The 23,532-nt window shown below is 38.3% G+C and overlaps 1 protein-coding gene across 18 annotated transcripts in view; it reads right to left on the reverse strand.

The window, feature by feature from the left end:
• TTLL5 (tubulin tyrosine ligase like 5) overlaps positions 1–23,532 on the reverse strand; it is a 284,906-nt gene that overhangs the window by 180,239 nt on the left and 81,135 nt on the right. For 14 of the 18 annotated variants that reach the window (XR_006818747.1, XR_006818746.1, XR_006818744.1 and 11 more), the window contains 6 exons: positions 23,000–23,113; positions 22,621–22,712; positions 16,341–16,403; positions 11,030–11,068; positions 4,020–4,177; positions 2,769–3,075 (listed from right to left, as the gene is read on the reverse strand). Coding sequence is in view for 14 of the 18 variants with exons in the window: in XM_046008989.1 (XP_045864945.1) it covers positions 2,769–3,075; positions 4,020–4,177; positions 11,030–11,068; positions 16,341–16,403; positions 22,621–22,712; positions 23,000–23,113 (773 nt within the window). In the remaining 4 variants the exon portion in view is untranslated. The remainder of the gene's footprint in view (positions 1–2,768; positions 3,076–4,019; positions 4,178–11,029; positions 11,069–16,340; positions 16,404–22,620; positions 22,713–22,999; positions 23,114–23,532) is intronic. The other 4 variants (XM_046008988.1, XM_046008986.1, XM_046008987.1 and 1 more) reach the window with 2 other exon arrangements.

A 23,532-nucleotide genomic window follows, 5' to 3' on the forward strand; every position in this document is an offset into this window, starting at 1 on the left:
TGTTGCTAATCATTGCCACAAATCAAATGAACAAGTACTGTGTTTTTCATTTCTCTAAACCTTCTTGAAACGACCTGGGTTTGTTCATTCTGGGACTGGCTCTAAGGTACTGTACACATTGGTCAGCTAGTCATACGCAACAAACCCAAAAAGATGAAAGAAAGAAAACTAGAATGATTTATACCAAAGAAACCCCCTTTTTTAAAAATTAAGCTTATATGGATCCTCAGTATAAAAATTACACAACTAAAGGCTAGGGCCAAGAGTCTCGAATCCTTGCCATGACCTCCCTGGGACCCGTCAGTAGCCACGGAGATGCCCCACGGAACGATGGGTAGCTCCAGGCAACAGAGTCTGAAAACCACTGATTTGCATTAACACACCAGGCAACTACAACAGTTTACTCACTGAAAGTCAGATCCCTGAGATTTATGAAGAAATAATTTATTTCTACAACAGCTAAGTAGAATGTTATTGCTGGAAAGAGCCTTAGAATATAGTCCAGTGGTTTTCAAATGTTCTATTTCAATTCAGTGGAATCTTTTTTCCCCTCCAGAAAGCACAGTTTGAAAAACATTTGTTTAACCCCATACCTTGGCCTAAAGGAAAAGGAAACTGAGGCGTAGAGAAGCTCTCTAAGCAACCCATGATCACCCAGTCCGTCAGTGAGCCCTAAAAAGCGAGCATCCAGGTCTTCGGACAGTTTGGTGTGGTCTCCACTGAACAAAACTACTGCCATTCTCCATGGACACTGTTCCAAACCTTAACTTGATCTCCCCACTTCCCCAAAACTCAATGTGACCCACCAGCCTTGCAATATAAGAACTGACCTCTAATTTATAAAGGCCCAAATGCATAAATACTTAACCTTTCTTCCTGCATAACTTCTAACTACTGCATTCATCCCAGTGCTCTTTCTGACTTACAGTAAGAGATACCCCTCCAGTGGCCTCTTTCCACCTTCCTTTAGGGCCCTTCTTATCAATATATCCATTTCTGCATCTCTAATCCTCATTTTTTGGAACCATTTTATTTATTCATTTATTCACTTACTTATTTATTTAGAGAGCATGAGCCAGGGGAAGGTGGAGGGGGAGAGAGAATCTCAAGCAGAGTGTGCTCTAAGTGGGGAGCCCGATGGAGGGCTCGATCTCACAACCTTGAGATCATGACCTGAGCCAAAATCTAGAGTCAGACGCTTAACTGACTGAGCCACCCAGGTGCCCCTAATGCTCTTTCCATCAAACCCTTCTTCCCCTAGTCTATAAATACACTCCAGAATCCCCCTCTTAAAGAAAAAAAAAAAAAAAAAATCCTTTTCGCTTGCTCTCGCTGATGCGTTCTCAACTCCCTTTCATTGCCAAATCCTCTGAAAAAGTTGGCTTGCACCTGCTTTCTTATTTCCACAACTCACAATTTCTCACAACTCACAAGTTGGCCCTGGGTCAGAAATGCAGGAGTCTCTTCTCACTCTACATGCTCTCTCGGGCTGTCTGAGGCACACTACAGCTTGGAACTCTCATTCTGGAGCTTCTACCACACTCCCTCCTCCTAGGCCTGGTGCCTACCTCTCTTAACTGCTGGTTCCTATCTCCTTCTATTAAACACTGGTCTTCCCCAGTGGGACTGGGGAAAAGACTCAGCGCTCCTCCTCTTCTCCGGTCTGTGCTTGCTGGACTAAAGTGAATTGGACAAGCTCATCCACTCTAACCTTCCCAACTGCCCAGTTCTGTTCAACTCTGACCTTCAAAGCTGTATCTTCACCTATCCACTGAACAGCTTCATCCCAGAGCCCTTCTGCCTCACCGTGTCCCAAATGAAACATACTTCTGTCCTGAAACCAACTCCTATGCTCCTCATATTGACTAACTGCAAATTTCATTCGGTCCATCCCATTCTCTCCATTCCAGTAGCCATGGCTCTGGTCAAGGCTTCATCTTCTGGCTCTGGACTACTGTGACAGCCACTAACTCACCTTCCTGCTTTTCATTCTCCTCTTATCAATCACTGACCCACAATGCACCCAGAATTTACCTTCTAAATCAAGATCTGACCATATCATTTATCGGCTTAAAAATTATCCATCTAGAAAATATAGAACCAGCTCCTCTTAGAGCACTTTATAATCAAATGACATCCATTTTTTCGGTCTTATCTCTCACTGCACCCTTCTCTCCACATAACTATTATAGCCTAGCACAATTCCTGCACAAAGCAGGTGTTCAATAAACCTCTGTTGAGGGGCTGAATGACTTGACCAAACCATCGCATCTCTCTGCCTTTCTTTCCCCTACGGGTACTCCAACACACAGCTGCCACCTCCTAGCCCTCCTGGCATCCCTGCTCATCAGCCACAGCCTGGTTCTAATATTGCCACCTCCCTAACATCCCTCTAGCCTTCCCAGGAAGGACCAGTCACTCCCTTCTCTGTGTCCTAAGAGTACTGTGTCCATATTGGGGCCCCTGCCGGGTGAGTATTCCTACATTAAACCATGAGCCACTTGAACTCTGCACTTACAGTGACTGACACTCAAACCAACAAACATTTGTTGGGCCCGTGAGACATGGGTTTTGGATCATAGCTCTATACCTTGGACAAGCAACTTCTCTAAGGCTCAGTTTCCTTAACAGTAACAATAATAAAATCACGATCATTACCTCCGAGGGATGCTGTAAGAAAAGGAAAATGGCTGCAAAGCCACCAGCACGGTACCTGGTACACAATGCAAGTTATCAGTTTTATTATCATAATCACCAAAGGTACATACCTAAGATTGCCGTTATCTTGCAGAATCTGCATCAGGTTAAATTTAGGCTCTGGCTCCTGAGTCTCGATTTTGCAGCACTGTTCACCTTTATGATTCCACTCAGGAACTTTCATGGCATTTTCTTTGGGCGAATTTTCTACCGTAACAGTCAATGAGGGGGTGTATTTGGGTTGATTTTCTCCAAGGGACCCTGCGGGTTCCTCCTGGGAAGCCTCGTGCTCTTCGTCTTCATTGTCTAGCGCGACTTCTTCTTCCTCGTCACTCTCTGTCTCGGTTTTAGCGTTCATTTCGGCTGGCTGAGTGATCACTAAATGCGGAGAATCACTAATGTTGCTGAAAAAAGGATTAAATTTTCCTCTCTCCCAATACCTTCCTTCCATCTTTTTAGTAAAAACCCATCTCTAAGTCAGACCACAAAAGAGGTACAAAACGAACGGCATACACATCACTTCCCAACCTGTCGCGCTGTAAAAACCTGCATTAGAGTTCAGGTTTCTCAGGAGAATAGCAATGGCTCGCTCACAACTTCAGTCAAATATCTACGTAATCTCTACAGTGTGTTAGAGGTTTTTAGAAGGACACCTTTTATGGAGGTACACAGAGCAGGGGAATATCTTTCTATCCTACGTTTATTCGTTATCTTTCTCTTTCACTCACTTGGAAGGTCTGTGAGGACAAGGGACCTATCTTTTTTATTCATTGAGGAAGCCCTAGTGACTAATGTACCGGATACGGGTACTCGACAAAGGGGTGGGGGGGGGGGGGGCGGGAGGAGAGGAAGGGTCAGTGACAAATAGACCTAAAAATGAGATTATCTGGGAAAGAAATTCCTCCTTGTCTGTTCATGGTTAAAATATTTATACCATTCAGCAATGTCAAAGGGTGAACTAGATTTAATACCTAACCATAAAAATGCTGAATAATGATGCTCAGGATTCCATTAAACTGAAGCTAAAGCATTTCTACATATTTTTATACCTCAAGTATTTCTAGAGTACTAGCTACTTACATGATGCTGAAGTAAGAGCAAAAGCCAAAAACATGTATGTTTCTGTTATTCTTCAGGACAAATATCACAGAATGGAAGGTTTAAAAACTTACAATCCTTCTGAAATTCAGTTTCGGAGAAAAAGACTATGCAAAAAAATTAAGCGGATGTGGGAAGGTTCTTATTCATTACTTAAGAAGCCGATTAACTCAGAATGGCAAGACCCGGTCAGTGGAGTTTGGCGTAAGCTCACCAGCAGGTACCTGGGTATTTTGGCCTCATTGCCCTCAATCTGCCACTCCGTCGTCGACGTTTTCGCACCTCCAAAGACAGGAGCTTCCGCTCATAGAGGGCAGCGTGCAGTTTGGCCTTTGAATTCATACTCTCTACCTTCAGTTCTGGGGTTCCGTCAGCAGCTAGTCTATGGGAAAAAACCAGATGGTAGCTACAGTCTTCAGAGAGTTCTCTCCTTTATTCCAAGGCTAAGCTTGACAGAATTCTGTAATGATGACAGGATGGATATGGTACCTCCACTGAATTCGACAACGTTTGACAGATAAATGGGAAAATTGGAATCTACATGAAAACTTCACTAATGGCCTGTCTGAATTTGTCAAACAAAAATATACCTGAAGACGGTGTTTAAGTGTTTTTAAGTATTCAGTCATACTGGCTGACTATTTACGTCAGGGCCCATATGGAGTGCTACCCAAAGCCTTCCACGGAGGACTGGGCAACACTGGTAACACTTTAATTCTTAAGCTGGGTGGTGGCTAGAGGTGTTTGTTTTACTGTTATTTATTATAATTTACTCAGACTTATACAAATATTCTTCTAGTGTATACAGTACTTAATAAATACAGATTCAGCAGAAGTTGAGACAAGGGGAGGGATGGCTGATACCTGTGAATATGGTAGCACAGAGCAAAAACTTATGGGGGAAGTGTCCTAGGAAAGTTACCAAGGCCCAGAGACATACCATGTCTCAAGCATTCCAACAAGAGGAACTCCTCTCTTAGGGTCTACGTAGTTACAGGGGATGGGGTGGGGAAGTGATAGGGCATCTCCAGGTGTTGAGTACAGGTCAGGAGTTAGAGTCAGAGGCACAAACAAGGAAAGGCAGCAGATGTTGGACAAAGCCAAGTTCAGTCACGCTGTGAATGGGAAGTGGGCTGGGAAGGGGATGGCAGCAGCTACATTAGGCATTAAAGTAAGACAATCATAAGTTAGGGAAGTAATGGTATCAGGCCCAGCCCAAACAAGGACCAGGCAAAGTACCATGCAGGCAGAGATAACCAGGTCAGCAGAGAGAGAGGGATCTTGGTCATTGGGTCAGAAATGAAGTATCCATATCAGTGTCTGAAAGCAGGCAGCTGACTGTGTATACTCAGAACTCAAGATCTAACTGGTTGGCTACGAATTCTCTCAGAGAGCTGAACTCCCTAGAATTCAAAGTGTATTCCCTTTGAGGTCAAGGAATCATCATCTTTTCTCTGGGAGTTTTCAATCTCTGATAATGATGGAAAGGCTGTGTCTTTTGATCTATGTAGGAGTTTTAGGGATTTCTGAGTGGATAAACTGGACAATGAATCTTCTAGAAACTCTCTCTCTAGAGCAGGAAAACTGGGCCAAGAATAGGGATGGTCCTAACACATTGGGGCAGAAACCAGAAACAAATTAATAAACTTTAAAAATACTCCAAACCTAGCTTACCATTGTCCCAAAAAATGAACATTGCACTCCCCCCCACTGCACACACATGGTTGTGAAAATAGATATTTAGCCAATTAAATAATAAAGAAAATGAAACAAATCTAACATTTTGCAAATCTAACATTTTAAAGTAACCATTGCAAGCTTCTAAGAAACCATGAGCAGAGCAACAAATTCAAGTAGTACAAGGGTTGGAGGTAGGGAATGATGGAGAAAGTGTGATAAACACTTGTAATAAAACACAGTTAGGGTTCTATGAGGGTAAGGACCATGCTTGTCTTGTCGACCGCTGGGTCAGAGATGCCCATGAGACTGCCCAGCACACAGATGACATATCATTAATATTTTTGAATAAACAATTGAATTCTGTATAAGTAAGCTGCAATACCTTTTAGCTACAACTACCTCATTTTATTTTTCCAACTTTTTATTATGAAAATATTTACACAAGCAAAAGTTTTAATAGGACAGCAGACATCCATGTACCAACAGCCTAGTTTCTGCCATGAATATATTGCTGTATTTCTTTCAGCACATATATCCAACCGTCCCTTCTTCTATTCAACCATCAATCCATCTAATTTTTAAAGCATTTCAAAGTTATACACAGAAGTCAGTGCAATTTACTCCTAAAATGATTTAATATGTACATCATTAAGTCACTAGAGTTCAGTATTTGTTTTACAGGGCTTTTGGTGTTTTGGTGTTTTTGTTTTTTGCTTTTGTTTTGTTTTTTGGTGAGCTAAATACTACATACAGTGAAATTCCCAATTAAATGCCCATTGATGAGTTTTGACAAATGCCTAGAACTATATAACCTGAACTCTGATGTTACTACCCCCTCAGAAAGTTCTCAGGGCTCTTCCCAGTCAATCACTCTCTCACACTCTTAAAGGACACTGTCTCAAATTTTTTCATCACATTTTCATTGGGTTTGCCTGTTCTAGAACTTCATAAAAATGGAATTATTCAGCGAGAACTCTTGTGTGTAGGTCTCCTTTCATTCTGCATGTTTTTGAGATTCATCTGTGTTATGTGTATCCATATTTATGCCTTTTTAGTGTGGAGGATTAGTCCACTCTATGAATAATCCACAGTTTACCCACTTTCTGGTTGTTGGACCCCCTAGGTTGTTTCCAGTTTGGGAATAGTATGAATGAAGCTGCTAGGAAGAATTCTGTACCAAGTCGTTCTGTGGTTATTTTTTCATTCCTTCCGGGTAAAGATCTCAGCATGGCGCTTTCTAGGCTAACAAACTGGCAGGCTCCTTCTCAAGTGCTTGTACACGGTTATGCTGCCAACGACAACTTATCAGACTCCCAGCAGCTCCACGTCCTCACCATCTGATGCTGTCGTTCACTTGGGCTCCGCACCCCCTCCCAGCTTCCCTGAGCTGTAACTGACAAAATTGTAAGGCATTTAAAGTGTGCAACACGATGACAGAATTTTAGCCACTCTGCTGGATGTTTAGTGGTATTTCACGATTTTAATTTGCAACTCACTGGTATCTAATGTTAAAGCACATGTTCACGACCGTATTGGCTACTCGCACACCTTCCTTTGGTAGTGTCTGTTCAAATATTTCATCCGTTTGTAAAAGGGTTGACTAATTGTCTTCTAATTCTTCAGTGATAGGAGCTCATTATGTTTCCTAGATTCCGGTCCTTTGTTTGATGAGTATCTGCACTCAGTCTAGGGCTTGCCTAGTCACTTTCCTCACAGTATGTGATGATAAGCAAAAGTTTTTTATTTTGAGGAAATCTAGCTTATCATTTTTTCCTTTTTGGGTATTGCTTTCTGTGTCATGTCTAAAAACTTTGGCCAAGCCCAAAATCACAAAGATATTTTCCTAGATTTTCCTCAAGAAGTTTTATAGTAATAGCTTTTATGTTTATGACTATGAATCATCTCTGATTTTTCTGGGAGATAGGGGTTGAGGTTCATTTTTAAAAGCATGATATCCAGTTCCAGCTCTATTTGTTAAAAAGAGTTTCCTTTCAGGGCGCCTTGGTGACTCAGTCAGCTGATCCTCCGACTCTTGATTCTGGCTCAGGTCATGATCTCAGGGTCGTGAGATTGAGCCCCGTGTTGGGCTCCATGCTGAGGGGTCGAGCCTGGTTAAGATTTTCTCTCTCTCCCTCTGCTCCTCCCCTGCCCCACTCTCTCTCTCTCTAAAAATAAATAAACAACAACAAAAAACACCCAAAAAGCAAAACAAAACAAAACAAAGAAAATAATGAACATTTCTTCTATCATGATAGCCTGAGTAAAATCATCTCTTTAAAAAAAGTTTCCAATGGTGAGTGCTGTGAATTGTGTAAGACTGATGAATCACAGACCTGTACCCCTGAAACAATGCATTATATGTTAATAAAAAAAAGTTTCCTTTCCTCATTGGACTTTGGGCCCTTTGATGAACACAAACGACTATATAAATATAGGGCTATTTCTGGACTCTTGATTCTGTTCCACTGATCGGCTTGCCACAGTTTTGCTTACTACAGCATTATGGTATTTATTTCAGTCAGTTACCCTAAGTCTTTTTCAAGATTACTTTGGATATTCTAAGTCCTTGTATTTCTACATTAAAAAAATTTTTTTAAGTCATTTTCTGCTGGTGATGAAAAAAATATAGTCAATTTCTACAAAAAAAAAAAAAATCTAATGGAATAATGATTGGGATTGCACCAGATCTTTAGATCAATTTTCAAATTTCAAATGCTACCATAAACAAAATTTAAAATTTTTATTTACTGCTAGTATGTTAAAATGCCATAGATTTTGGTATATTGACCATGTATCTTCACTAAGTACACTTAGCTGTTCTTTGTAATTATTCTGTGGAGGCTTTAGGATTTCCTATTAACCAGATCATGTCATCTAAGACTAAAGACATTTGATTTCTTCCTTTTCAATCTGTATGCCTTTTCTCCCCCACTCTCCACCCCTTGCTTTATTGTACAGCTTGGGATGACTTCTAGTATAAAGTGCTAACAAATGCCAGAAGTGGACATCTTGCCATACTACAAATATAGAAGGATGACTTTAATATTTTGCCATTAAGTATGATATTAGCAATAGATTTTTCACACAAGGGCTTTACCAGATGAAGAAATTCCCTTCTACTCCTGACTTGCTAAGAGTTTTTCTCATACATGTGAATTATATCGGATGGTTTTTTTTTGCATCTTATAAAATGATCACCTAATTCTTTATTATACATGGTGAATAATAGCAATTTTCAATGTTAAACTAACTTCGTACTACTAGGAAAAACCTCACTTGGTCATGTGTATTACCCTATTTTATACTGGTGGATTCAATTTGCTAAAAATCTTTGAAGAAACTTTGTGTCTATGTCATGTATGTGTCACACCTGTAATTTTCTTCTTTTTAAAAATATCTTGACAAAGACAAGGTTTTGATGTCATAGTTAATGCGGACATCATAAATGAATTGCGAAGTGGCCCTTTCTGTACTTTTGAAAGAGTTCATGTGAGATTGGTGCTGTTCTTTCTCAAATGCTTGAAAGAAATTACCAGTGAAACTACTGGGCCTGGGATTTTCTTTGTCACAAGGTTTTTTTTATTACAAATTCAATATTCTGCATAGATATTGGGCTATTCAGAATTTCTATTTCAACTTGTGTCAGTTTTGCTAAGTGTTCCCTCCCAAGGAATTCAGCCATTTCATCTGGGTCATCAAAGTTGTAGAATAAGGTTGTTAATAATATTCCCTTAACATCCTTTTTATGTCTGTAGGGTCTGTAAATTATTTTCCTCTTTCCTATCTGATACTGGTAATTAGTGTTCTCTTTTTTCATTGGATCAATCCATGTAAGAGTTCATCAATTCTATCTTATCAGTGAACAATTTTAGATTTTACTGGTATTATTTATTGTTTGTCTTTTATTTAATTGATTCCTACCCTTTATTATTTCCTTTCTTCTACTTACACTGGGCTACCCTTCTCTATCTGGTTTCATAAAATGAAACATTAGATCAGTTATTTAAGCCTCTCTCTTCTAATACAAGCATTTAAATAGCTATAAAGTTCTCCCAAAACACTCCTTTAATGCATCCTACACATTTTAATTTTTACACGTTTATATTTTTATTATTAATCAATTCAAAATACTTTCCAATTTCCCTCATTTCTTCCTTGATCCATGAATTATTTTGAAATGTGTGAATTTCCAAATATTTGGAGATTTTTCTGTTGTTACTGCTTTCTAAGAAATCGATTTTTCACAGTTTAAAAAAAAAAAAAACCCTTTTAAAAAAGAGATGCTCTCCATAGTGTCTGAACTAGAATTGGGCTCTCACTACAGGATGTGAATGCCATTTATGTTTAAATTAGTTTTTATTTTTAAAACATTCTCTCCTTTAATTTAATTTCCTTTCATTTAACATACACACTCTCTCCTTTTTAAGTTCCTCAGTTTTACTTGTATCCATTTGTGAATGTGTATATTTAGCTCAGTACAATTTTATCACTGCATCAAAGACCAGGCAGTTTATGATTTTATCTTTTTAAATGTATTAAGATGTATTTCATGCAACAGTTCATGGTCTGCCATACGTCAGTCATATGCCAGCTTTCCTTTGCTTCTATCTCTATGCCACCAAAATACTCCTGAAGGTAATATAAAATGAGTGTCAAAAACAAAGAAAGGCCAGAACCCACTGACTTTTAAATAGTCTTATTAAGATCTTTTCCTTTTGTTTCATTTTTATTTAATAGCCAAATTCATAGCAATATACTCCAGGAAGCATTTTCTTTGACTAAAAACTGGAGGAAATTTACTGTGGCTTTCATTTGGAAGTTACAAACTTGACTTTCCCCAGTTTTCCCTTCTTGAAACAAAACATGTTATCCTTCTTTAAACAAAAATTAGATTTATGTTTCAAGGGGTTTCGATGAGAAACCAGGTTTATCTTCATTAATCCTTAAATGTAAAACTAAATGCTAGCTACAAGAAGTCTTTCTCCTTGTTGCCATTTTGATTTCTAAGGAAGCACAGCACAAAGGGGATGTATGTAAGGTTTCAAGCTAGGGCGGTTGTATGCTTAGGTTTAAGAGTTGTTGGGGGTCTGGTCTTTGGTTAGACAAGGCCACCATAGTCCTTCTCTGAGACCCTTCTCTTCTCCACCAGAGTGAAGAGTCACAGGTGTTCTGCATACTTTCAGTTCTGTGGCAAACTGGGAGCAGTACTGCTCAGTCCCAAAGGGCACCGAATTAACATGTCCCAAGTATATCAAGGCCAACCATCACCACTTATCTGACTCTAACATGACTCTAACACAGTTCTGAAATCTCAGTTATACTTGGTGTCTTTCACACCACCAAATGATACACCCATAGTTATAAAAAAATAAAAATAAATCCCAAACTTGGTTTGTAAAAAGTTGCCTTGGAACAGTGTTTGAATAGAAACATGTTTTTATGTTACTATTCTACCTGAGCCAAACCAAAAACGGTTACATAAAATATCACGCTTAGCCCCTGCATGGTCACATGTTGTGCGTGTGGAGTCTCTCAACTTTTAAAAATCAGTTACCGTGTTCTTCCTGTCAATAAGCTTCTTCTTGGGTTTCCCCTACAGAAGTAGAAAGGACAACTGCGTTAGAGGAGTGGTCAGATATTCTCTCCTGACCTCACACGTGCACACACACTCATACTCCTGGATAACATGGAATTATGCCAGGGTAGGCTCTTTGGGGAGAAGCAGAGAGATGTATCAAGAAAAAAAGAGAGTCCCATAAGCATGGGGGAAGAGCAATAAAAAACAAAAGGGAAAGGACAAATGGATTCTAGCAAAGTAGCATAACAATTACATGCATTTGTACCTTTAGTTACAAATCAAACTTATTCTTCACAACCACCATGCGAAGAAGATTACTATTAGTTTTGTTTATTAAAAAAAGGGGGGGTAGGGTAAGATTATTTTGTGACATGCCCAAGACTGGAGGCTTAGTGGGTTCAAATGGGAACCCAGAGGTTAGGTCTCAGACTCCAGAGCTCTTCTTTAGGCTTTCACTGAATTGTTTTATGTATTAGTAAAGGAAAACAATCTCAATCCTCATAGGGTTCAAAAAGGGTGCTCAGGAGAAATCGATTTTTCACAGTTAAAAAAAAACAAAACCCCTTTTAAAAAAGAGATGCTCTCCATAGTGTCTGAACTAGAATTGGGCTCTCACTACAGGATGTGAATGCCATTTATGTTTAAATTAACTTTAAACATAATTTACGTGTAAATTTAAACTTTAAATCTACGTGTAGATTCACGTAGACATCACCCCAGACAAGACACTGAACAATCCCATGACCATAGGATCCCTTGTGTCAGGCATCCTTTTAAAACCACACACCCCTTACCCAACCCCTGGGTCCTTTTAATCCATTCTTCATCTTAAAACTTTATCATTTCAAATTTATCATTTAAAATTTTCAAAAATGTTATGGAAGGAGACCAATGCAATCAATGTCAAGATTTTCTATTTACAGAAAGTCAAGTGAAAAGTAGATCTTCAAAATGTTTAGTCTTTCCCTTCCCGTGTCTTCTTTTCATGTCAATGTCTCCTTATCACCAAAAAGCCTCAAGATGATTTTAACTTTCTCATCAGATAATGGTTTGTTCCAGTAATATGCAGTCATGGTTTCCCTTTACAGTCACCTCGGCAGCTTTTAGAAGTCCCAATACTTCAGCCTGGGGGTGGGGCCAGAGCATCAACAGGGTTTACAAAGTCGGCAGGTGTTACTAATATGCAGCCGGGGTAAAACTGCCATCATACTGTAAGACAGCAGGTAAGATACTATTTGCCAGGCAGGGTGGCAGGTGCAGGATGAGAGGGAGGGGGTAAGAAAGACAAACAAAATTAACTGAAAAGAAATAATTACGGAATTAGTTTGACAGTAATTCTGACAATCATACAAGGGGATTTTCAAGAGGAAAAGTATCAGTTGAGACTGAAGAGAAACAAACTTACTGGAAGATGTTAGGGCTTGCAACAAATAGGATTTCATTTCTCCAGTGCATGTTTGTGTGCCTGTGCCTACCAGGTGGTGCGCTCTAGAAACTGACAAGGACAAAGATGAACATAACAAAGTACTCTCCAAAGCCAACTTGTAAAGTAGACAGGCTAATAAGTAAACACGCAATTATAAGGCAGTGTGGCAATCTGATCACACTGAGGGACTGCAAGGGCTGCAGAACCTTCTCCTAGCCTGGGTGAGAGGATGAAAGATGCAGCTAAGAGAACTTAGGGATGGACTGAAAGCCATTCCATGGGCCAGCGGTGTGGAGGAGGCAGGGAAGAGTAAGCTGACACGGAGAGATTGGCCATAGGTGGATGTGAAAAAGTAGACATTAGGCTAAAATTAATCCTCCAACTGAAATTTAGCATTTCTTTCATATACATGTAGGAAACCATCTGCAGCAATGTTCATAAGATTTTATTATAAACCACCCACCTCAAAAACCAACACATCTTTTTTCATATTACTTTAGAGATGTAGGTATCTCAAAATATTGCAACATGTATCATACTTTTGAAATTGTGGTAATTATCAGACCCACTGGTGATTTTTTTTTTAAATATTTTATTTATTTGACAGAGAGAAATCACAACTAGGCAGAGAGGCAGGCAGAGAGAGAAGAAGAAGCAGGCTCCCTGCAGAGCAGAGAGCCCGATGCGGGGCTCGATCCCAGGACCCTGAGATCATGACCTGAGCCGAAGGCAGAGGCTTTAACCCACTGAGCCACACAGGCGCCCCGACCCACTGGTGATCTTGTTTATTGAATCATTAATAAAGAAACAACATTATTACTACCTCTGAAATCTCTTCATTGTTAGGCTCCCCCTAGGAGAATGCTATCTCATTTTGGTGATGGTTCCCAAATGGAAAGGTTTACTTCCCTCTCCCTCAATGGGAAGCCCAAGGCTGGAAAGACTGAGCTTCAAACACAGAGTCCGTGTCCGCCCACACTGATACAACACACTCGCTAAAATAAATAAGTACATTGAAAAAATAAAGAAATTAAAGAAATATGTATTTGGTCTTCATTCCCATCTCTGGCACAGAGTACCTAAAACCTCTGGAACTTCCTAAGCCATAAGCACCATAAAGGTGCCTTTGGTTATGCCAATGAGGTGACTTTGGGAATGCCCTGGATCACCATCAGGATATGGGCTGGTCACCAGAGGAACCAACCATGTGATTAAAGGGTTGGAACTTCCAGCCGACCTCTAGGAAGGGGAGCGTTCTTGGAAACGGGAAGTTCAATCACCAACGGTCAATGATTTAATCAGTCGTGCCTATGTAATGACGCTTTCATAAAAATGCAAAAGGACAGCATCCAGGCTTGGGGCACACATGGAGATCTGGGGAAACCTACCACACTTGGAGAGGACATGGAAGCTCTGTGCCCTTTCCCCATAACTTGCCCTCAGTGTTTCAAATGTTTTCAAAATGTTTCTTGGACTTTTGTGAGCCATTCTAGCAAATTACTCAAATGGAAGGAAGGAGAGACTTGTAGGAACCTCCAATTTTTAGCTGGTCGGTCAGAAGTACAGGTAACGACCTGGACTTGCAACTCGTGCCTGAATTAAAGGCCCAGGACCAGGTTGTTCGAAACCCCAATCTGTGGCCAGCCAGTTGGCAGCACAGGGGACAACCTGGCCTTGCTGACAGGCATCCAAAGTCAGGCAAAGGCAGAGGAAGTGGGGAATGACACAGTCTTGTAGGCCTGAGCCCTTAAACTGCACAAACTGATGCTAATCCCTGGGCAGATGGTGCCAGAACTGAGTTGAATTCTCAGATGCAAACAGGTGGGCAAGTGCTTGGTGCTGTGGGGGAACCCGCTCACACTGGAAATGGTACCAGAACCATTTTCATATTATAGCCATGAATTCTAAAATCTAGCCAGAAATCAAAAGTAGTTCTTGGATATTAAAATGACACTTGCTGGGGTGCCTGGGTGGCTCCATGGGTTAAGTCTCTGCCTTCGGCTCAGGTCATGATCCCAGGGTCCTGGGATCGAGCCCTGCATCGGGCTCTCTGCTTATCAGGGAGCCTGGTTCCCTTTCTCTCTCTGCCTGCCTCTCTGCCTACTTATGATATCTCTCTCTCTGTCAAATAAATAAATAAATAAAACTTAAAAAAAATAAAATAAATAAAACAAAATGACACTTGTCAAAGTTAAAAAGGTAAACTGAGCAACCTTCGCCTGTCTGGTACTGAACAACAAAATAGATCGGGCTGCAGATCAATTTACAATTTTAGAAGAAAAAGTTGAAGAAACCTTCCAGAATTTAAAGCTAAGAAACAATGAGACCAAAAGAATGAGAAAAAAGTAAAAACAAAACAAAACATGGAGCATATAGCAAAAGATTCAAAATTTATCTAACAGAAGTTCTCAAGGAGAGGAAAAAGAGAGGTCAAGGGGAGTATTTCCATAGGTGGAAGACTTAAATCTTCAGACTCAAGCGACTCATCCACTGCAAAACCAAACTAATGAAAAGTAACACACTAGAGAAAACATATCTTGGTAAACCACGTGAACTCTTAAATATAAAGGAGCCTTATAAAAGTTTCTACGATAGTGGGGGAGAAGAAAGAAACGTTAGAGAGAACGGAGTTTCTAGTCTTTTAAGTGAATCTGAAGGTCTCTTTCATTAGAAGCTAAGCAGTGTAATTATTCCATCAATGGTAATAACCACAAATTTAAGGGGAGAAATGGCAAATTGCACATATTTCCTGATAATAGATCATGAAATTGTAAGAAATGACTGAAATCTGGGTATCTGTTTTAAGCATCCTGCGAAAAAGTACATATACCCTGAATATAATGTAAATTTCTCTAAATAATTGAGGTTCCTTATTTTGATAGTCAATTACTAAACTGTAATGCAAGATAATTATGTCTTAGGGATAATAAAAGTATGTGGGACTAAGGAGTGCCTGATTGTTGTGGTATTTGAATTCCAATGTCCATTTTTCATCCTTCTACCCTAATATCCCTTGTATTGAGATTATAAATTGTCATTTTTTACAACTCCTGGTATATTTTTGTGAATTACTGCCCTGCTCTACCTTTCTTAATCTGATTATTCTAATCTCTTCTGGTCTAGAAAAACACATGATCATGTCTGTTAAAATTGTGTCTAGGGACGCCTGGGTGGCTCAGTGGGTTAAAGCCTCTGCCTTCGGCTTGGGTCATGATCCCAGGGTCCTGGGATCGACCCCTGCATTGGGCTCTCTGCTCAGCGGCGAGCCTGCTTCCTCCTCTCTCTCTGCCTGCCTCTCTGCCTACTTGTGATCTCTGTCTGTCAAATAAATAAATAAAATCTTAAAAAAAAAAAAAACATGTATCTAACATGACGTGTGTCTAATGCAAAAAGGCACAGAGTACAGGTCTTCCTTTAAGAAGAATAAAGTTTAGGGCATTTGTTAAGATTGTTTAAAGATAGTTATGGTTTAATTTGTGTGATCTCTGTCTGTCAAATAAATAAATAAAATCTTAAAAAAAAAAACATGTATCTAACATGACGTGTGTCTAATGTAAAAAGGCACAGAGTACTGGTCTTCCTTTAAGAAGAATAAAGTTTAGGGCATTTGTTAAGATTGTTTAAAGATAGTTATGGTTTAATTTGTGGCCTCTAGAAACAGTACACAGTGCTAAGAGTTAATGAATTCTGGAACAATAGGAATGATACGGTGTTTTCTCTAAGGCCCTTTGTAGCAGAGATTTTATGAAAGCCTTTTTTAAAAATAAAGCCTCTTTCTTTCTTGTGTAGGTGCCTTCTCCTTATCACATGATCTAGTGATCTTATAAGATTAGCAAATTTACAAGATCAGCAAATCCCTACCTGTCCTGGAAGAGACGCGTTGCTAGCATATAGTTCATGGAGGTCTTGTGTTCCAGGTAGGACCTGAAAGACAAAGAAGGAAACTGGCTATTTCTTAAGTTTGGCTAAAGGAAAAAAACATGGAAATAAAGCCATGAATCAAGCACAGAAGGGACAGGTTACTTATATACGGTTTCTAAATAAATGTACAGTTCTCTACAGTGGCAAAGGAAGAGAAAATTGCTTAAATTAAAATTACAAAATACCAGAGGAGCAGAAGATACAATAAAATGAAAAGGATAAATGGAGGAGCTGATTTAGAAAGTAAAAAGAAAAAATGATGGGATTTCTTGGATTAATAAAAAGTGACACCCTACATTCAGAAAATAAAACTGTAAGGCAAAAACAAAGCCACCACCAAAAATCATATATAACTAAGAGAGAGGGCAAATGAAGCTGGGAATGGGGAGATGCATAAAGGGTATGAAAGTGTGACAGAACATGGTTTCAATCACTATTTCTCAAGAGCTTTCAGTGGCTCCTTGATGCTTACTGTAGGTGGCATACTCTCTCTCTTCCAAGCTTTCAAAAGTTGGATAAGCTACACAACCAGTATCTTCACGCTTTCTCCAGACGTTTCCTCAACACTGATCCCGCTGTACGGCCAGAAAAGCTCCCTTAAACTCCTCTCACACCACACTTCCCAGTGATCCTTTTGCCTTGGTCTGGACATCTCCTCACACCCTCTCCAATAATCTACGATCTACCCTTCAAGAAGCACCTCAAGTCCAGTCTGCTGCACAAAGCCTCCCCTGACTGGACTGCTCTGAGACTAGAGAAGCGACCTTGTCTGAACTACCTTAGCTTTTTCTGTATGCCCAAGGACGGACCTGTCATACACTGTCTCAGAGAGGAAAAGTTTTCTTCTCAGAAAGCAGCACGATATAGCGGAGGAAAAAAGTCAGATCCAGAGTCAGAATACCTGAATCAAGTCCCCTGTGTGATCATGGACAAGTCACGTGACCTTACGGGGCCTTACTTTCTGTATCATTAAATTGGAATAATGATGTGCATGAAGTACATTATGATGATGAAAATCCATACAAATGAGCTCTTTTTAATTAAATGAATAAATAATTTCTCCATAATCCCACTGTTAACTCTCAAAGGGCAGGGGTGCCATCTAATATTGGTTTTATACTCCAAAGCAGCAAGCACAGTGCTAAACACCTGGCAGATACTCAGTGAATATATACTAGTAAAAAGGCATTTTTAGTAGATAAATACATCGTCCCCACCCTACATGACGGCAACTCAATTAGTTTAATATTCTTGGCCCAACTCTGCCACTTTCCTCAGAGACCCAGGAGAGGTGGAATGACTTAACCAGACTGGTAATTTAAGAAGAAAAAACAGAAATCCATCAATGAGCAAGTCCCATTTTTCTCTTGGGAGACAATTTCCCCTTAGGAGGTACATATCCTCTGCTGGTCCTACAAGGTCAGGTGCTCAGTTGAACCTTGCCTACAAATGGGCATGCAATCTGCCCATATCAGAAGTTCAACTTTTTGTTGAACACAAAAAGTGTGTTTGCTTGTAGACAGATAACAATCAAATCTCCCAGCCTAGACTTTATCAGTAAAAAAGGAGATATTTTGGTCTCCATCTCTCTTAGTCTTTGTCCTATGTCCACTGGTTCAGAATCAAACCAGTATAATCAAACTAATCATTACTGGACTCGGTTAAGAGACCACAACACTACCTGTAATTGGTTCCTTAGAAAAGGCATGCAAGTTAAGGTCCTGCCTCTTGAAATACTCAAGAGTAGAGGTTTCCACTTTCATTAATTAACAGATGTTTTCTAGGAACTGTAAATATTTAAATTCTTCAAAAACATATCAAAAGAAAACCCAGGCAATATCTTTCTGTTGTGTCCCTAGGTCTTTCTAAGGTATAGTTACATTGGTAGAATATTTTGTAAGATGAAAGGAAGATTTCTCTATGAACAGCTGGGTTTTCAAAACAAAGCAAACACAAAATGGGTACTTTCTTTTATTCTTCTAAGTTCTAGCTCTATACTTAGAACTACAAATATCCCAACTAAGATCAAAAGCCAATCACCAGAGGAAGAGAAATATGTTGACTATAAATAAGTACAGAGATTCTCAACCTTATGGTAATAACAGAAAAAGCATCACAAGGGACTCTGAGTCTTTGGGGGAACACAAATCTGCTTAGTCATAGGGTAATTTTGTCCACAAGGCTGGGCAATGAGCAAGTGACAAGGTAAAGAATATTACAGAGAAAGTATAAACTGAGTACTTTCCAGAATTCATCCAGAGCTACACATTGATTGGTTCCCATCAGCCAGAATGGAGAAATTTCATTGAATTGGGTTAAATGGGCTCATTTAACAGACATCTCCAAAGAGTCTTTAATAGTAAAACTTTCTTAGATCTAAACAAAAAGCTACCCTAAGCAAACCACAGAAATGGTTTTAAATGAACTGAGTAATGTACAGAATTGCCGAATCACTACATTATACACCTGAAACTGTATTACACTATGTGTTAATTATACCAAAAATTTTTTTAAAATGTTTGTAAAATGAGCCTGGAAAAGATTAAACTGATCTACAAGTAACTTAACTATCAGGCCAAAAAAACCTTCAAAAGCATGTAAAGAAGGCAATAAAACCAATTCAACAATACATTTATAATGTCCAACATCCAATTTTTAAAAATCATTGTACATGTGAAGAAAAAATGGGAACAAGAGGAAAATCAATCAATAGAAACAGACTCAGAAATGACAGAGAGAGAATAACAAAGACTTTAAAACAGCTACCATAAATACTATAATATATGCAAAAAAATCTAAAAAATCATGAAAATAATGGGAAAAAACAAAAAGAAGATATAAAGAGAAGCAGTGGATTCTAAAGTTGAAAAATAAAGTAACTGAAATGAACATTTCATTGGATGGAATTAATAGAAGATTTGAGACTGCAGACAAAAAGATGAATGAATTTAGAAACAGAGAAACAGAAAACCATCCAAAGTAAAGAAAAATAATCTTTAAAAAATGAGCAGGGCCAGACTTATAGTGTAGTATCAGCCAACTGAAATCAGAATCAGCCAATCATGAAATCTGAATCCCAAAAGGAGAGCAGAAGGAAACAGAAAAAAAAAAAATTTGAAGATATAATGGCTAAAAATTTTCCAAATTTGATGAAAATGTAACTCCACAGACCAAGAAGCTCAACAAATCCAAGTAGAATAAACATGAAGAAAATGACACCAAGGCATATATATCATAATCAAATGAGTTGAAAATGAGTCATAAACAATATTAAAAGCAGGCTGAGGGGAAAAAAAAGACACATTCTGCACAGAAAATAAAATAAAATAAAATAAGAATTACCACACGCTTCTTGCCAGAAAAATGCAAGCCAAAAGATAATAGAACATTTTTCAACTGCTAGGAATAAAGAAATATCCAGAATATATAAAGAATTCTCACAACTTAATTGTAAGAAAACAAATAACCTCATTTAAAAATGGGTAAAATATTTGATTGACAAAGACATACAAAGAGCAAATAATCACATGAAAAGACACTCAACATTAGCCGTTACAGAAATGCTGTTAAACCTATGTGCTATCACTACACACCTCCTACGGAGTTAAAATTAAATCAACCATACCAACTGTTGGTGAGAATGTGGAGGAACTGGAATTCTCATACATTTATTATGGGAATAAAGAATGGTACAACCACTCTAGAAAACTGTGTGGCAGTTTCTTAAAAAGTTAAACATATATACTAATATGATCCAGTCATTCCACAAATAGGTATTTACCCAAGAGAAGTTAAAGTACATGTCATACAAAAATTTGTATATAAACATTCAAAGAAGCTTCATTTGTAATAAAAACCTGGAAACAACCAAATTGCCCATCAACAGATGAACAATAAGCAAATTCTGGCATATACCTGTAACAGAATACTACTCAACAATAAAAAGGAATTAAACCACTGATACATGATACAACATGTATAAATCTAAAAATAATTTTTTTTTTTTAAAGATTTTATTTATTTGTTTGACAGAGAGAGAGATCACAAGTAGGCAGAGAGGCAGGCAGAGAGAGAGGAGGAAGCAGGCTCCCCGCGGAGCAGAGAGCCCGATGCGGGGCTCGATCCCAGGACCCCGAGATCATGACCTGAGCCGAAGGCAGCGGCTTAATCCACTGAGCCACCCAGGCGCCCCTAAAAATAATTTTAATAATAATAAAGTAAAAAGAAAGACCCAACAAATAAGAGAAGAATCTGTAGAATTCTATTAAATTGAATTCTAGGAAATGCAGATTAATCTTTGACAGAAAGCAGATCATCGCTGCCTGGGGACCAGGATAGGCAGGGAAGGGCCAGGAGGGGCAGGTGAGAGGAATTACAAAGAGGCACAAGAAGACTTTTGGAGGTTATGGATAAGTTCATTATGTTGATTTCAGTGGTAGTGTCACAGGTATATACCTATGTTAAAACAAACATAACATATTATACTCTTTAAAATATAAAGTTTATAACTCAATAAAGCTATTTAAAAAATAACGTTTTTAATACTATTCAAAAGCATGAAATACTAAGTGACAAATTAAAAAAAAATATTCAAGACCCTTACACTGAAAACTATAAAACATTGCTAAGAAAAAGAAAAGACATAAATAAGTGCACTTGTCATGATGAACATTGGATGGTGTATGGAACTGTTGAATCACTACACTGTACACCTGAAACCAATATGACACTGTATGCTAACTAACTTTAATTGAAATAAAAACTTAAAAAAAAAAAAAGACAACCTAAATAAATGGAGAAATTTATCATGTTCATGGATTGGAAAATTCAATATTGTTAAAATGCCCACTGCCCCAAAATAAATCTATACACTCAATGCAATCCCAATCAAAAGCCAGCAAGCTTTTGTGTAGAAACTGATGAGGGAATTCTAAAATGCCCTGGGAAATACAAAGGACACAATAGTCAAAATACTTTATTTATTTATTTATTTTTAGTCAAAATACTTAATAAGAAGTTGGAAGACTTACACTATCTGATTTTAAGACTTAATATAAAGTTATACTAATTGAGACAGATTAATTAGTGAAATTGAATAAAGTCCAGAAATAGACCCACACATATATTTGAACTAATTTTCAACAAAGATGCCAAGGTATTTAAATAGAATAATTTCAACAAATGGTGCTGAAATAAACATATTACATCATATGAAGAGAAATGAACCTCAATCCTTACCTCACACCAACACAAAATTAAGACCAAAATATAAGAAGTCAAAGTTGAAAACATGAAGAGAAAAACCTTTATGATGTTGGGGTTGTCAAAAATTTCTTAGGTAACACAAAATGCATCTTCTAAAAATTTGGTCAATTGGACTTCACTGAAACTTAAAAACTCCTGTTCTTTGAAAATCACCATTATAGAAATAAAAAAACTTGGAGCATCTGGGTGGCTCAGTTGGTTAAGCATCTGATTTTGGCTCAGGTCATGACCTTGGGGTGCTAAGATTGAGTCCTGCCCTGCACAGTGCTCTGCACTCAGCAGGGAGTCTGCTTCTCCCTCTTCTTTTCCTTCTGCCCCTCCTCTGACTTGTGTAATCTCTCAAATAAATAAATAAAAACTTTTAAAAAAATGGAAAAGCTAGCCACAGACTTGGAGAAAATATTAATATTCTCAATGTGACTATTTGAGAAAGGATCTGTATCAAGAGTCCTTTATAACACAAACAAGAAAAATAAAAATAAAAACCCTAAATTTAAAATGGAAAAAAAGAAGATACACAAATGGCCAATAGCACATGAAGGCTCAATATCATTATTTTTCAGAGATAAATGTCCACTGGAATGCCCAAAATTAAAAAGCTTGACAACTGTTGACAAAGAGGAGGAGCAACTAGAACTCTCATGCACTCTTGGTAAAATGTAAAATGTTACTGGAACTTAATTTCAAAGGTAATGATGATCATAAAATTTTTAAAAGTGTCTAACTGGGGTTAAGAGGCTATTACAAAGGAGGCAGGGGATTTTTTTAAAAGGAATAATGCACAGGTAGATTAAACTTCTGTTAATGCTCTAGTTATTGGGTTGCATAAATACACAAAGAAAGAAAGACACACATGGAAAGCAATCCCAACACCTGTGTCATAATTAACCCAATTGTGTGGACCTGAGGCACAGATCAAAAAAAAAAAAAAAAAAAAAAAAAGTAGTCACCTCACCCATATATTTCCCATGTCTCCGATGTAGGGAATATGCGAATAAATCCACCTCTCCGATCATTTTCTTCCTTTACTCTCCGTAAAACTTTGATCTATATAGAGAAAGAGAAAACTGGGTAAGCACTCATTTTGAAAACTGCAATCCATGTGTTTACAGGGCAGAGGAAGAGAGTTATGACCCACAAATATGAAAGAAGCAAGAAGGGAGAAGTTAACTCCATCTAAGATTCTGTTTTCTAAGAACAAGTTTCTCCCATCTTGAATCTTTGTTCAATGTTCAATGTAAGATATGAGCTGATCATCAATGTTATAAATCACTCAGTAATTTTCACTGAACCCTATGTTAGCCCACAAAGGCCTGAAATGGAGTTATCTTTACCTCCTCCATTGACAGACCAAGCACAGAACCACCTAACTTCCCCGGCACCTTCTCTCGGGCTGAGCCCACAAGGTGTTTCATTTCCGCATCACTGGCAGACAGTGGACGGGAACGCTAAGGAGAAGGAAAAACAGAAACAAACAAAATGTTTTCATCATCATTTCTTCATTTCTCTTTATTCAGTCCCTCAACATCATTATCTTCCCTAATATGGATAAGCTCAAATCCAAAGCCCATTTTCTGTAATTATTCTCTTAGCCTTAAACTCTGGGAAATAAATGAAAGCTAGTAGACTCAAAGGCTAGAAGAGAAAACAGAATAGAAGAAAAATACTATGGGTTGAGAGGAAAACAAGGAGAAAAACAAGAAAGATGTCCACATGACTTTCTAATCCAGTTCTTAATCCTAATCTTGGTTTTAGAGTACATCTAAAGAAGTACTCCTCTGTACTTGTAGAGTACAGAAGAAATCTGAAAATAACTGCCACATAAGATTAAACGTGTATTTATTTCAGTAAATAATATGCTCTTTTC

This window comes from Meles meles, chromosome 6 (assembly GCF_922984935.1).
Source record: "Meles meles chromosome 6, mMelMel3.1 paternal haplotype, whole genome shotgun sequence".
Lineage (NCBI taxonomy): Eukaryota > Metazoa > Chordata > Mammalia > Carnivora > Mustelidae > Meles > Meles meles.